We start from the raw sequence: 16,734 nt of genomic DNA, 5'->3' as shown, positions 1-16,734 counted from the left end.
TAAACACATATGAATTCATCCTTTACATATGTTGACAAAATGAGGCAAAGAAGACGAAGAAGGAGTTAAAGGGTATTAGTCAGGATTCTCCTGGGAAACAGAATCAGTAGGATGTGTATATGCACTGAAAGAGAGATTTATTTTAAGAAATTGGATCATGCAGTTGGTGAGTCCAAAACCTGATGGGACAAGCCCTTTTTCCAAATAAGGTAACATTCACAGGTTCCAGGGATTAGCATGTGGGCCTACCTTTTGCGGGGGAGAATCAGGGAGGAGTTGCATTTCAAGTTCAAAGGCAATCTGCCTGCAGAATTCCTCCTAGCTTTGGGGAAGTCAGTTGTTGTTCTAATAATTTGATGAGGCCCATCCACATCATGGAGGACAATCTGCTTTATTCAGAGTCCACCAATTTAAATGTTAGTCTCATCCTAAAACAACCTCACAGTAACATCCAGAATAATGTTTGATCATAATACTCTGGGCACCACAGCCCAAGTTAAGAGGAAGGTCATTTTAGTGCAGTGTTAAAGAAAGAAAAAGGAGCCTGTCAAGAAGCAATGATAAAAAATATCAAGTCTCATTCCTCTCTAGTGGATTAGATGGTAATACCCCTAAGATTATGTCTGCATCCTAGTCCCTGGAACCTGTGAATGTTACCTTATTTGGAAAAGGGGTCTTTGCAGATGCAATTAAATTAAGGATATTGAAATGAAGACACCATCCTGGATTACTGGGTAGGTTCTAAATCCAATGACAAGTGTCCTTATGAGAAAAGGCAGGGGGAAATTTAAGATAGAAGAGGAGGAGGCAATGCAACCATAGGGGTACCGAATGGAGTGATGTGGCTGCAAGTCAAGGAATGACAACAGCCACCAGAGTCAGGAAGAGGCAAGGAAAGATTCACCCCTAGAGTCTCCAGGAGTATGGCAGCTGTATTGACACCTAGAATTTGGACTTTTAACCTCTAGAACTGTGAGAATAAAGTTCTGTTGTTTTAAGCTACCCAATTCGGGTTAATTTGTTATAGCAGCCACAGAAAACTGATAAAAATCTGAGGTTACATATATTTGATTTTTCTTTGGAGAAGGAAGATATTAGTCACATTCCAGAAAAATAGTTTCAATAAGGCGGTGTGGAGAAAATCGTTACAACCGGATGACCGGGCGACCAAATGACCAGGCGGTAGCTATGACGTGCACTGACCACCAGGGGGCAGATGCTCAATGCAGGAGCTGCCCCCTGGTGGTCAGTGTGCTCCCACAGCCAATCTCCCACAGCCAGCCAACCTCCCGAGGTCCCTTCCCCCTCAGCCGATTGGCCCCAATTGGCCCTGATTGCCGGCCAGGCCGAGGGACCCCACCTGTGCACGAATTCATGCACCAGGCCTCTAGTTATTCATAATAGCCCAAAAGTGAAAGGAACCCAAGTGCCCATCAGAAGATGAATGGATAAACAAAATGTGGTATACACATACAATGGAATATTACTTAGCCTTAAAAAGGATGGAAATTCTGACACATGCTATAACATGGATGAATCTTGAGAACATTATGCTAGGTGAAATAAACAAGTCACAAATACAAAAAAAAAAAATACTGAATGATTTGACTTATATGAGGTACCAAAAGTAGGCAAATTCATAAAGCCAGAAAGTAGAATGTTGTTTGTTAGAAGCTGAGGGATTGGTATAAATGGGGAGTTGTTTAATGGATACAGTTTCAGTTTTGCAAGATGAAAGAGTTACATAACAAGGTGAGATGCATTTTATACTATTTGACTGTACACTTGCATCCTACATAATAAATTAGTAAGATTTAAGTGCATTGTCAATATTAACCATAAACATTTTCATGAAATAACATCCTATGAAAACATCAAGAACCCATTTTTACATATACACAGCATACAGTAAAACAGAGGAAATTATCCTATATAATAAAGAGGTAATATGCAAATTGACCATCACACCCTCACAAGATGGCTGTCTACAACCAGGCCAGCAGGGGGGTTAGTGAGGGACAACCAACTGACTGAACAGCAGGCTGCGTGGGGTGACCAGGCTGGTGTGTGGGGGGGCAGTTAGGGGTGACCAGGCCGGCAGGGAGGGCAGTTAGGGGTGATCAGGCCAGCATGCAGAGGCAGTGAGGGGCAATCAGGCTGGGGGGGGTGCACAGTTAGGGGCCACCAGGCAGGCAGACAGGCAGGCAAGTGGTTAGGAGCCAGCAGTCTAGGATTGTGAGAGGGATGTCTGACAGTTGGACATCCCCCAAGGGGTCCCGGATTGGAGAGGGTGCAGGCTGGGCTGAGGGGACCCTCCACCCCTGTGCACGAATTTTGTTCAACCGGGCCTCTAGTTTAATTATATGGACAGTAAAGAAGACCATTTTGGCCATGTTCTTTATAGCTTAGCAAATATTTTCCCCTGCTCAGATTCCCTCTTTGCTTAGAAGAACCTTTGCCATTTTAAAAACAATGCACCCATGGTCCAAGCAACTTTTTTAAGTCAAACTAGTATACTAGTACTGGCAGAAAATAAGCACTTTCCTGAGAATGCCAGTGTGATCCCACCCATCCTAACTAAACTTTCCCCCCTTGTCAGAGCTGAGAATACAATGGTCCTTTTTTAATCATAAATATGGGAGAGTTATTTTTTTCTTATCGGTACTTTTGAGCAATGCCAATTTCCTTAAGCAATTTTCCCTAGTCACCAGGACATGAATATATTAACAATTTATAAATGAACTTGACAATTTTCTCTACTCAACAATGCAATCAAAACTAGTAAATCAGGGTAAGCTGTTGTGTCAGGAAGAATATAGTTAAAATGAACTGCCTCCCACCTACACACACATTTATTAAATTCAAACAAGTCATAAAACTCAGATTAAATTTTGCTTATTCTGGAATATGCAGATCTGTTTGAGAAACAGAATTTAGATAACAAGAAACAGAACACAGCAACTATGTTTGCTGTGATCCTTCTAAAGAAAAACAAGTGTCTGCCTGTTAGTTAACCACTAATTAAAAAATATTGTATTTGAAGAGGGATTTAACTTGCCCTTATTGGCCTGAACAAAGATAAGCAGATTGTAATTTTGTATATTTATCAGGTCAAGGCCCTAGACACAAAAGACCCAGAACTATAATCTAGGAGTGGCAGAAAAATAGTACAAAAGTAATTACTAAAACGACCCTTAGAAAGGGAAACACGTGTTCATAAAATAAAATAAAAACGGAAAAGAATTTTAAATATCTGCTGTTACCTTGCAAATTTATCAAATATTGAATAATTACTTAACGAAACAATAAATGGTCCAATCGTAAGCAGAGTATTATAGTTTGCAAGGAGAATTGACCCGAGTAGTTAAGTCAGTTAATATTCTCTCTGTGACTCTTTGGAATGAAGAGAAAAGCAAAACTTGGACTCAATATGAACCCAACTGAAAAAAAAAAAGAAGAAAATTAAATTAATTTAAAAGCGTGGGAAAATTTGATAGGAGACCGCCTATATTATATTAATTCTCATTTTTTAAAAATGGGGCGGGCAGTGACCTTCCACATTAAATTGTATAGATTACAGGAAGAGTAAATATTGTGCACATCTTTTTAAAGCTGAAAACGTAGGTTCCGGGAACCGGTCATTGCTGTTCTTGAGCATCCTTCCGCTGACCCAGCGAACGGCGGTGACGGCAGGCGGGGTCGCTGGAAGCCCGGCCGCGTGTGGGCTCAGAGGTGTTCCGCCAGGTGCAGTGGAGAAGCGGCGGCCAGTGCCGAGGGCGGGGCCCGGGGCAGGGAGCCGGCGGTGGGGCCGGGGCGGGGCCGGGGCCGTGGGAAGGCAGCCCCGCCGCCGAGCGCGGGCCGCCGAGCGGGAGCGCGCGGGGAGCCGGGGCGCGCGAGGACGCCGGCGGCCTCGGGGGCGGGGCGGCGGCCGCGGGGCGCAGGCTGATGACGCGTGGGGCCGGCCTCGGAGTCTCCACTTCCTGGAGTCGCCGGCCGGGGCCGCTCGCTGTCCTCAGCGCCGGAGCCGGGAGCCCGCGGCCGCCGCCATGTCCCACCAGACCGGCATCCAAGGTAACGGCGCCCGGTGCGGCCCGCGGGGGAAGGGACTCCCGGGAGCCTCCGGGCGAGCCGGGCAGGTTGCGGGCCGGGCTGGGCGACGTCGGGCCGGGAGCGCGGGGAGCCTGTCCGGCGGGGCGAGCCGGGCCTGTGCGTCCCCCCCACCCCCCGCGCGCTCGCCTCCCGGGCGCTCCCGGCCTGCGTCCCTCCCAACCCGGGCCCGGCCGCCGCCACGTAGCAGACGAACCCGGAATTCGCTGGAGCTGAGGAAATCGGTTTCCGAGGCGGCACGGGGGAAGGGGGCGTGCCTGCCAGCGCCCCCGACAGTAGCCCAACTTTCCCCCGTTTTATCCGGTGGGCAAGACCCGGCAAGGTGGAGGCGGCGGTGGCTCCTTGGGCTGTCGAGAGACGGAGAATTTTTCTTTTTTACGGCCCCAGGGAGATCGTTACAGGGTTTTTGACGATAAAAAGAAAAAATGCTGGAATGGTTTTCATCTCCACTAAGAGTTGCCAAAGTCTTCCGTATTTTCTTCCAAAATGGGAACGTGAAATAACGTTCTGAAATCCTGAGTGTGGGGTGTTTCGATCTTTTTTCTTGGTGACTCCCCCCAGGGAACGGGGCAGTCTGATGTGCGTGGCTGCCGGTCATTGTCCGCGCGGGCAGCTGAGTGTGCCATTGTAGCTCAGCTCCGGTCCTTGTGGGAGAACGGGCGGTCTGGAAGCGCTCACCTACCTCATCGCGGTCAAATAATATATCCCGGGGTTACTCGAGATCGCTTAATGAGTTCTGTTAGAAACACAAGCCCTTCCTGTGAGTGGACAAGGAGTCTTTTCCCCAGGTGGACATACCGTTGTGTTTTGCTCTTAAGGGTCTTGGACAGGACCCGGCACCTGCCCTGCACACACAAACGTAAACGAAATAGTTTCAAATCTAAAAGCGTTGTTGTATTTGTCCGCGGTAGTTTTCACATTGAAATGTGTAATGATTAACTCTGACGCCTGAGCCTTCCTGCAAGCACTGCCTTTAAAAGAGTGGTTCTTGCTTGTCAAGCGTGCAACCCAAGAACGAAGTGGAAGCTTTAATGGGAACACAGGGGTTAGATTTTTTTAAGTATGTATTTGCTCAGTGAGCTTATTCCAGCATTTGGTGGAAGACTAGTTAGAAAAACGTAACCACAAGTAAAAGCTTGAGTAGGTTTTAGTGACTTTTTCTTAAATCGAGATAGGATATCTTATATTTAGTGTTATTTTTAATGAGAAAAATGTAGAAAATAAAGGTGTTTTTGTTTATCATAAGCTTGAAATTGGAGTAGAAGAGAATGAAAGCAGGTTTTCAACTTTTTTCAAAGAAGCAATAAAGGTATTTTTCAAAATTGTAATTTGTTCATTATTGGGTTTGACTAACTAATATATTCACTGCCTGTGTTATTTCTTTTTTATTTTGTTTTTTAATTGATTTTAGAGAGAGGAAGGGAAAGGGAGAGAAAGAAACCTTGATGTGAGAGAGAACATTGCTTGCCTCCTGTAAGCACCCCAACCAGGACAAACCGGCAGCCTGGGTATGTGCCCTGACCCAGAATGGAACCCTGAGACACCTCCGGGTCTGCGCTCCAACCAACTGAGTCACACCGGCCAGCACTCCCAGTGTTAATTCTGCTTTGGAATTACCTAGTTAAAACAAGTTAGAACTAACATACTTTAAAAATATATTTATATTTGTTAGCTGTATAGTGTTTAAATTACTGATAAGAAGAGGATGCTACGTACTCAGGATACATTGCTTTGTATTATAATTCATTTTCCTTCACTTAAATAGCATGAGAAAGTATTAATACGTAAGTGTAAAAATAGGTTTACATTTCTTTATCTTTTCCACAGCAAGTGAAGATGTTAAAGATGTATTTGCCAGAGCAAGAAATGGAAAATACAGACTTCTGAAAATATCTATTGAAAATGGTTAGTTAAACATTTTTACATATTGCTTGTCCTTGGATTACTGGGTGTTAGATTTTAAACTTCTAAGTCATTGTCAGTGACTTGAACTGTAAATGTGAAGCAAGTTCAAAGCTTGCCTTTAGCTAACTTGGATCCTGTACATTTTGGGCGTGTCCCATGGGCCTCTGCTTACCTTCTGAATTCTGAAGTTAACTTTCAGTGAAAGAGAAAAGATGTTTCAGAGAGGAATGGGAGAGGGAGAGAGAGAGAAACATCAATGATGAGAGAGAATCAACGATTGGCTGCCTCCTGCACACCCCCCTATTGGGGATCGAGCCGGCTACCTGAGCATGTGCCTTTGACCTGAATCGAACCTGGGACTCTTCTGTCTGCAGGCCAGAGCCAGACAGGCCTGGGCGAGAAAGATGTTTTTTTGTTGTGATACCTTACTCTATTACTTTTCATCTCAGTTTCTGCATGCCAATCCATTTCTAATGTCAGGGCTTCCACCTCTGGAATGGAAATCAGTAATGGGATTATCCCCCCAAAATAGTTATTTAGTAAAGTTAATTTTGAAGTAGAGACAGGATTTCAAACTCTCCTGTTTTCTCCACTTGACTGCAGTCTGTGCTGAAGAAATGATTCCCCTTCTTTTGGGAAAAAGTTCTGAGAATGTAACAGACTTTACATTGATTCTTTCAAAATCTGTAAGCAGGGAAAATTTGGTTGGGTGGAAGAATATTTTAATTCTGCTAGATTTGAATTTGAACAATTTATTTTATAACTACTTAATCACAAATGAATAGGTTAAAATATTCCATTAGCCTAATTTCATGTCTCTTTTTTCCCCCATTGACCTCTCCCACCCCCCAGCACATGCCCCCACTCCCCTCTTGTCTGTGTCCATTGGTCATCCTTATATACATGGATGCAAGTCCTTTGGTTGATCTCTTACCCGCCCCCCTCCCCTGCCTTCCTTCTGCGGTTTGACAGTCTGTTTGATGCGTCCATGTCTCTGGATTTATTTTTGTTCATCAGTTTATGCTGTTCATTATATTCCACAAATGAGTGAGATCATGTGATATTTGTCTTTCTCCGACTGCCTTATTTCACTTAACATAATGCTCTCCAGGTCCATCTCTGAAATACCTTGAAATATTTTGCTTTAGAAAAATAACTTGTCCTCTCATAAATTGGAAGTAAATATATTTGCTCTCTATTTTCTACTTACATATTAAAAAGGCCAGAATAGTTTGAAAATATGCAGTTGTTCTACATATATTACCACACTGAACAGGAATAAACTGTAAAGCAGCATATTTTAGAAATGCTGAGCTAAAATTTTAAATACCATCACTTCTTAACTAAGTAAAATGGTAAAGTTTGACTAATATCTCTACAAAAGGAAAATGATACTGTTTCCTAAATCATTATTTTCTGGTTTTATTTTATTTTTGTCTTGAGAAAAATTTTTAAATGAGGAAATTACAAAGAATAAATAATATAACAGATACTTCCATCTTCTCTTAATAACTGCTACTAATATGAATAGAAGTTTATCATGTGACTATGTCACATATGGTATGTCCATTCTCTTACTGATAATATTTAAGCTATTTTCAGTTTCTGCTGTTATATAGTGCTGCAGTGAACACCTTTGCATATATGTGCAAGAGATTCTCTATGCACAGTACATTCACACTTTTACATGATTCTGCCAAATAGTGCCTTAAAGTGGACACATTTTAAATTTGTAGCATTATGGCCAGATAGGAACTAAACCTGGTTTTATTTAATATTTCTTACTGTATAATTCATTGTTAATTTCAGAAATTATCTTTTGAGTGGTAGTACACTTATTTAAATATATTTTAATATATTAAGCATTTTAGGAAATATAACCACCCATTCTTCAACCATCTAGCTCAACTATTTATGGTCATTTTTATCTTTTCCTTTCTTGTGTTTTTTATTAAGTAACATTATTTTAACCATGCTAGTCATAACATTTTTGTATCGTTTTTAATACTACTTTATATCATAATTATTTTTTGTGTAGCACCCATTTTCCTTTCAACTTTTTGATGTGAATAACAGTAATCAGGAAATAACTAAATTTATTCTTCTGTTCTTTGTTACTCTATCATTTGGTTTTTCAAACCATTTATGTATCTTTAAAAAATTATTCTTCATAGAGAAACTTGTGATTGGATCGTGTAGTCAACCTTCAGATTCCTGGGATAAGGATTATGATTCCTTTGTTTTACCCCTGTTGGAGGACAAGCAACCGTGCTATATATTGTTCAGGTTAGATTCTCAGAATGCCCAGGGATATGAATGGATATTCATTGCATGGTCTCCAGATCATTCTCATGTAAGTAACTTTTTTGTAACTTGTTTAACATCAAATGTTAGAATTCTTTTCCTGAAATATTTCTAGGCTAAGAGAAAGTTAAGAAGCAACAATCATTTTCCAAAGAAGAGAATGACCATGGAGAAAATCCTTGGATTGGTAATGTGGAATTAGGAGTAATGTGCTTAGATTCAGAAGTCTTGCCCTTGAAATCAATAGAATTATTATTGATTTGAACTTTAAAATCTGTAGCAATTATAAATTACTATGGACCTCTAAAGAATAAAGCTAACTACTTTGCTCTGAGAGTAATAATTGTAATAATTCTGAGAATTAATTGAATATTACATTAAATATTCTTAACAGCTGCCATTCAAGTGATACAGGTTGGTTTTTGTTTGTTTGTTTGTTTTTTTATTTAGTAAAGTTAAAATTGACTAAATAGATTGACTAAGTAAAACAAAAGACAAAAGTAATATATGGATACTACTAGTGCTAATGTTTTAAACAGTAATTCTCTTGTTTCTTGTAGAAAAACTACAATTTTTAAAGTTATCTAGATATCATTCTCAAAAGTCATCCTCTTTAATTTCATATATCCTATCTGAAAGAAATATGGGATTTGACCATACAGGATTATGAAATGATTTCTGTTGGTTGACAATTTCTATTGGTTTTCCGTAGATGTTATTAGAGTCTTTAATTATAGTATATATTGTAGTTCTTTTCATTTATGTTTCCCTCCTATGGATATACCATAGGTATATCCCATATATCTCCTATATACCCCACATATACCATAGATATGTCATGAATATTTGATCTTAATTAGTAATGTCTAACTTAGATTTGCTTTTAGTAATATGTCAATAGCAAGGTTACTTCATTTCAATTTTTTCTTCCTCATTTTAAAATAGTGTTTTAAGTAGGGTTTTTTTCCCTCTAACTCATTTTATACTTTTAAAAATGAGTAATTTATAAAAATTTAGATTGTTTTCCACTTTTTGAAAAGTAAAATACCTTAATAGCCCCACTGGTGTTAGAATGTTTATTTGTAGACACATACTTTAGCATATTACAGTCAGTGGATTTCAGCTTTATTACAGTTTATTTTTAATGTGCTTGAAGATTTTAATATATTTAGAAAGTGCTTTCTTTTGTAATAGTAGTTCTTATCTATAAACTTCTAAGCAAACTTTCACATCTTAATAGGTTCGTCAAAAAATGTTGTATGCAGCAACAAGAGCAACTCTGAAAAAGGAGTTTGGAGGTGGCCACATTAAAGATGAAGTATTTGGAACAGTAAAGGTACAAAACTTATACCTTTATAATTATACCTGATGGGAGAACTCCTAAGTCATGGGTAATTGATATTCATTCAAATTGATGAATCTGTAAACATAAGAATAAGAGAGAAAATATTGTTATATTTCATATGATAGCTAAATTAACTGAAACATTATACTTATCCTTTAAAAAATATTTTGGAATCTACTTTGTTAGACTTCAAAAACTAGAATATACCTCAGAGATGCTCTAGTTCAACCCCTCATTTAGTTCAACCATTTCATTTTAATGATAGTGAAATAGGCTCAGAAAAATTAGAGACTACTTAATATTTTTTAGATATTATGGACATTTATACCCAAGTTGTGGAAGCAGTAACTATTTTATTTAAATCAGAACATTGAGGCAGGTAAATTGATTTGGTAGTTAATTGGAATAATTAGTTGACTGATAAATGTATTTTAATTAAATTATGATTAGGAATTTACTTTGTTTTAAAAGGAAATTGAAATATATTTTTTGAACAGAGTTTTTTTTTTAATAGGTTTTTTGTTTGTTTTTTTTTGTCTAAAGTTTTACATATGTCTTCTTTTCCCCCTATTGACTTCCCCACACACACACCCTACCCCCAGCCATTCCCACCCCAGGCAAGCCCTCACCGCCCCAGTGTGAACAAGGTTTTGTTGTCTAGACTTTTGTCTAGACCAGTGATGGCGAACCTATGACACGCGTGTCAGCAATGACACGCGTAGCCATTTCTGATGACACGCAGCCGCTGAGGCGGCCGCATGCCGAGGATGAAACATTTGTGAAACAATGTTTTTTCCTCAAAGTGACACACTACCTGAGTTATGCTCAGTTTTTTTTTTTAAATATTTTATTAATTTTCCACAGAGAGGAAGGGAGAGGGATAGAGAGCTAGAAACATCGATGAGAGAGAAACATCGACCAGCTGCCTCCTGCACACCCCCCACTGGGGATGTGCCCGCAACCAATGTACATGCCCTTGACCGGAATCAAACCCGGGACCCCTCAGTCCGCAGACCGACGCTCCATCCACTGAGCCAAACCGGCCTCGGCTATGCTCAGTTTTTTGGTGAAGTTTGACACACCAAGCTCAAAAGGTTGCCCATCACTGGTCTAGACCTTTCTTCTGGTTCAGAAAGTAATATAATCTGGTGTATAGAATACAAGATTAAATGGGATTACTTTGCTTATTCGTCATTAATTGTAAAATGGCTTAGTTTTTTAATTCTGTCCTTGGTCTTCCAAGCCACAAAATTTTGATAAAGAGTAGACTTCTGGAATATTTTTTTCTTTGAAATAAAAAACTTTTATTCTCTATGAATGATTATAGAGAAATTACATCATTATAATAAGAATTCATAATCTGGATATGTTGATTGTTAAATAATTACAGGGCAGGCTTCCCCAGCAGGTTAATGAGAATTGTTCTTTAGACTTACAGCCTGACTGGTTCATCATGTGGCTGGCCATCACCACCAGCACACTCATAAAAAGACTTGGTAACTATAAGACTTTAGGAAATGAAGAGTAGGTTCTCCCCTTAAAATTGTTTGAAACTTATAGAATAGAGGATTTAAAAAATAAGGAAAAATAGTAAAATTCTTGATAGTTTTATTTTCAATGAAAACATTTTCTTTTCTGTTAAATTGACAATTTGTTCTGAGTAACCTCACTGAGGTTTGACTTCCAGAGAATAACTAATAATAGTGCATTTCTTTGCTTATAGGAAGATGTATCATTACATGGATATAAAAAATACTTGCTGTCACAATCTTCTCCTGCCCCATTGACTGCAGCTGAGGAAGAATTACGACAGATTAAAATTAATGAGGTAAATTGCCATTTTGAAACTGTTGCAAGCTTTTAAGTGTTTGGAAATATATTTTTAATTAATAATAGACGTAGAGATAACTAGACAATAAATAGATTAGGTGGCTTACATTATTCTGTTTAGTTTAGAGACAAGACTGCTCAATGTGTTTTCAGGAAAAAGGTTAAAAGTGAATATTAAACTTCATGCCAATTTCATAAGTAGCTTTCTTTTGTCTTTATATTGTATGTGACAGAATAGTAAATCTTCCTGTTGGAAGCACAACTGTTTTTAACTTTGTACTTTGGATACTAAATAATGGAAAAAGTGTATGTTACCCATTTAGTGCAAGGGATATTATATATACTGAGTTTCCCTAAAGCAGGTTTTTTTTATGTTATGTCAGAGGATAGTGATGACTAAAGAGAATAAAATATAAATGCTATAGGATGTTAAGGAGTTCTAGAAGCTCTATAAACTAACTTCTGTGAACGCTACTTGGATGGTGTTTATATGTATATACTTATTCAGCATATTTGAGTTAATAAATTCCATATTATAGTTTATCATTTTTTAATGTGTTCACTGCATCCATTCAATTACAAGTTAGAAAAGCTACTGTATTTCTACTGGAATTTATAGAAAAGAATAAGTAAAAAAGAACAAGTAGCAGAAACTACTATTCATTCATTAGTCTGACTAACACACCAATAGGAAGAGGTCTGGAAAGAGATTGAATATTCTTTAAAGTAACCTGATAGCAAGGATCTATTTTTATATTAACTCAGGTAATTTGAGTAGGTACTTTATGTGATTTTTTTTTTTTTTACAAGTTTGATAGTTTGTTTTATTCCTTGCAATCAGAACCCAGAGGATCATATTGGGGTATGCATTTGCACATGTTCTATAATGTTTTCATTATCCAATATCATTTATGCTGTAGAATCTCCATTCATTTTTTTTTAAAGTAAAACTTCTATTTGATTTTTTGTTGCAACACTGCAAATGAGACCCTATATAAGCTATCATTTATTGAGTATAAAAGTCTTAAACATGCATTGAAAGCTTTCTTGAAGTACTCTTCTTCCAGTACATGTACACCCATGTTCTTAGTAATGAAAGCTCTGAGTCTGGAACTTCTGCAGTAGTATACTTTGTTGAGCTGTGTGTGTGTGTCTTTGTATACTGTGTGTACTCCTTTGAATTCAGTGCATGGTATTTGTGTTACATTTTATGTCTAGCAGAACAAAATAAATCTCTATACATATTTTATATATATATATATATTACTGTCCATAAATCATATCAAGTAAAATTTGATAATTAAAGGTGTAATATGAAGACACTTCAGAGAGCTTATGTCGCTCACTGCAGTTGTGCCAAACATAAATAAAAACCCCTAAAACCCCATTAACACTTACATTCACTCCCCACATTTTCATAAAGATGTGTCATGCACTGTGCATGTTGACAAAGTGCTAGCAGGACATTAACAAATGTGAAAAATTATTTGCTTTTTAAGTTTGTAGTGTTTTAAGTGTTCATTTTAATTGCATTGAAATGGGCAAGGGTGGAATGACACTTGATAGAAGTTGGGTTTTGTTATATCTGCCATATGACACTGCTAAATGCCGAAAATTTATCCGTACATTAAATCTGTCATACTTAGGTACAAACTGACGTGAGTGTGGACACTAAGCATCAAACACTGCAAGGAGTGGCATTTCCTATTTCTCGAGAAGCTTTTCAAGCTTTGGAAAAATTGAGTAACAGACAGCTCAACTATGTGCAATTGGTAAGACATATAATGATTATTATGAAATGACTACTCTTTTTGATAGCTTATGGCTTAGAGAAGGTCTATTTTTAATAGATTTTCAAACTTTTATTTGCTTCCTGATTATTCTTACCCATATTTTTCAAGTATAAAAGCAATATATAATACATTCATGTGAAAAAGTCAAACGTGTATGTTTCCCCTTGTCCTAGTATTTTAATTATCATTTTTAAATATCTTTGTATCTGTTTTAATGAGTATACTGTGTTTCTTATTGACAGGAAATAGACATAAAAAATGAAATTATAATTTTGGCCAACACAACAAATACAGAACTAAAAGATTTGCCAAAGAGGATTCCCAAGGATTCAGCACGTTACCATTTCTTTCTGTATAAACATTCCCATGAAGGAGACTATTTGGAGTCCATAGGTATGTGACACATTGTTTTTAACATGTAACTTATTTCTTGCCCAGAAGGCTTGTTTATAGTTTTATGAGGTTTAGTATTTGCTTTAATTGATATGCTGCTAATTGTATTTATTGTTATTTTTTAACACAGTTTTTATTTATTCAATGCCTGGATACACATGCAGTATAAGAGAACGGATGCTGTATTCTAGCTGCAAGAGTCCTCTGCTAGAAATTGTAGAAAGACAACTACAAATGGATGTCATTAGAAAGGTAATTATCTACCTACTTATTTATGTAATTTATTTTATCTAATTTATCTTATCAATAGTTATCTAATGCCTACCTATTTATTTAAAAGTTTTTCAGTTTTTGCTAGATTTGTATTGCTTTTCCATGTAGTTTATGATGTATTGTGATTTATAAATAAAAGCTTTTTCTTGTTCTCATAATAAATCCTTAGGATCTCCTCCACTCCTATCATGATGCATCTCCCTATAGATCTATACTCTAATATGTAGCCACAAACTATATGTGGCTACTCAAATTTGAATATAAATTAAAATTAAATAAAATTTAAAATGTAGTTTCTGAATAACACTAGCCACATTTCAAGTGCTCATTAAGGTTTTGCATGGTGTACTTTTCATTTTGCATTACTCTTTACTAATTTCGTCTCTTCTAGATTGAGATAGACAATGGGGATGAGCTAACTGCGGACTTCCTTTATGAAGAAGTACACCCCAAGCAGCATGCACATAAGCAAAGTTTTGCAAAACCTAAAGGTCCTGCAGGAAAAAGGGGAATTCGAAGACTAATTAGGGGTCCAGCTGAAACTGAAGCCACTACTGATTAATATCATTATATTAAGTGTTACAATACTAGTTTTTTAAAAGTCCAACTTTTAGTACAGGAGAACTAAAATCATTCCATGTTGATATGTAGTAGAGAAAAAATTTGAACTTTTTGAAAAATAGCACTTTTCACTTCTGTGTGTTTTTAAAATTAATGTTATAGAAGTCTCATGATTTCTATTTTTGAGTTAAAGCTAGAAAAGGGTTCAATATAGTGATGTTTAATTTTGTCACAGTTTTCAGAGTGATGATTCCACACTTTCACAGAATTCTTCAAGTTTTATACAGTTGGGCCAATTCCAGAAAGTCTAATGTCTGAAAGTAAGATGTACTTCTTATTACTATTTAGTGAGACATAAAATTTTTTCTTTAAGGGAGAAAGGCCTTAAAATATTCATACTACTTAAGGATTATGTAATACCTTAATCAATAAAGAAAAAAAAAGAACCAGGTTAGATTATTTTCTAAGCTGAAAATCAGTGTGCCTAAGAAGAGGTGGAAAGTTGCTTACTTTGAGGAGCAGGCTAACTCTCAGAGTGTGATCATGTTGGCAACTTTTAGAAACAGTGCTTTCTTGCAGCAGTCTATTTCACTTTTTGGTTTTTTAAATGGCATTAAAATTTCAGAAGATCAGCTCACTCTGAAACCTTAAGGGTACAAGATATTTTCTGTACTGCAAGATTTCTCATGTCATTGAAAGACATGTTTATACAGCTTTAGTAAATTCTCTTTCTAATGCTTTAAAAAATTTCTATTTCAAAAGTAAGTCATTTCATTGTAAGTAGTGTGAGGCCAAATATTTACGTTCAATTGAATGTAATGTCATATTATTAATATAATTCCAAAGCAAATATTTAAAATCAGTAATATTAAAAACATCAAGATTGATTTCTCTACAAAGTCATATATTATAGGCAAATTGTGTTCTCTATCACTTTTGAGCAAATAATTCAGATTTAACCAAACTGTTTTAAAGTCCCAGTACTTGGCCTAACACAGATGAACACTAAAGAATCTTGTTTCGATTTACATCTCATTTCAAGACACATTTAACTTTTCCAAAGCTTTGCATTTTTATCTACAACCTATAGAGATTTTGAGCCTCATTTTTTCTTTGATACTTGAAATAGAGGGAGCTAGAACACTTCATCATGTTTAATCTATTAAACCTGCTGCGAGAGCCATAACTTGGAGGTGTTTTCTAAATGAACTGTGGGGATCCAGAATTTAGAATTTTTTGATCTAAACTTTATGCTGCATAAAACAATATCAGAAATGCACATTTCATAGTATAAAATACAAAACACTCACTTTTACACATTATTACCTAAGGTAATATATGCACCTTTCAGAAATTCGTTGTGTGTTCAAGTAAAGCATATTAGAATAATTATAGGTTGACAGATTTTTTTCCTAGAATTAAGAGTATTTGTGTGGGTTTTTGTTTGTTTACAATTAATCAGGCTATTATGTTTATGCAAAATAACAGTAATGTTGTACTTGTTTACTAAAGATATATTTTAAGTTGTTTCATGGGTACACACGTAGACCCAACATACACACAAATTCCTGCATTGAGAATCCTGAAGCTGTTGTTTTTAGTCAGGAGGATTGTTAACCTGTCATAAAATAATTTAACAGTGAATGTTTTTCTGTACTATCCATGTGCAATTATACTCTAAATTCCACTACACTACATGAAAGTTAATGGACATTCCAGAATATAGATGTGATTATAGAGTCTTAAAACTAATTATTATTAAACCAATGATTGTTGAAAAATCAGTGATGCATTTGTTATAGAGTGTAACTCATCGTTTACAGTATATTTTAGGTGGTGTCATCATAACAATAGAAGGTGAATAATGTATTCCCAATAAATTTATATAGCATTGAAGAATTATGTCTTCTGTGGACATTTTATAAGTGCATTTTATATTGCAATAAAAAATTTTTCTCTTTAAATTGTGTACTAAGTTGGTTTTCTAGTCTAACTTTTTTTTAAATGTTTGGACAATTCTACATAATGCAATGCCTGGTGATAGGTTTGAAATCCTATTCATTTATTCATTTGTTAATTAACCTGTCTAAACCAAAAAGGACTTCAAGTAGTTTGAAACATAGGCAAGTTGAATCAAGAGTGCTTCATTTAGATGAGAACTTTCCACTGCTGCAGCAATAGTGGAAGTGCCATGAGTTACACAGTTCCCATTGTGATAGAAGC

The 16,734-nt window shown here is 36.8% G+C and overlaps 1 protein-coding gene across 1 annotated transcript; it reads left to right on the top strand.

The window, feature by feature from the left end:
• The first annotated feature begins 3,961 nt into the window (after window positions 1-3,961).
• Window positions 3,962-16,450, top strand: TWF1 (twinfilin actin binding protein 1). Its single transcript, XM_079774812.1, has 9 exons — window positions 3,962-4,071; window positions 5,935-6,012; window positions 8,187-8,365; window positions 9,557-9,652; window positions 11,385-11,489; window positions 13,138-13,263; window positions 13,527-13,677; window positions 13,808-13,929; window positions 14,342-16,450. The coding sequence occupies exons 1-9, from the start codon at window positions 4,047-4,049 to the stop codon at window positions 14,510-14,512; spliced, it is 1,053 nt and encodes a 350-aa protein (XP_079630938.1). The 5' UTR covers window positions 3,962-4,046; the 3' UTR covers window positions 14,513-16,450.
• The last annotated feature ends 284 nt before the right edge of the window (window positions 16,451-16,734 follow it).

Source organism: Cnephaeus nilssonii (genome assembly GCF_951640355.1).
Source record: "Cnephaeus nilssonii genome assembly, chromosome: 6".
In the NCBI taxonomy this organism is placed as follows: domain Eukaryota; kingdom Metazoa; phylum Chordata; class Mammalia; order Chiroptera; family Vespertilionidae; genus Cnephaeus; species Cnephaeus nilssonii.
This window is presented reverse-complemented; position numbering and strand designations above follow the sequence as displayed.

What these genes read in the sequence shown, in the direction of transcription:
- TWF1 (XM_079774812.1), top strand. Translation starts at nt 4,047, where the DNA reads ATGTCCCACCAGACCGGCATCCAAG. An exon ending in CCACCAGACCGGCATCCAAG is followed by an intron (nt 4,072 to 5,934) that starts GTAACGGCGCCC and finishes TCTTTTCCACAG; the next exon opens with CAAGTGAAGATGTTAAAGAT. An exon ending in AGACTATTTGGAGTCCATAG is followed by an intron (nt 13,678 to 13,807) that starts GTATGTGACACA and finishes TTTTTAACACAG; the next exon opens with TTTTTATTTATTCAATGCCT.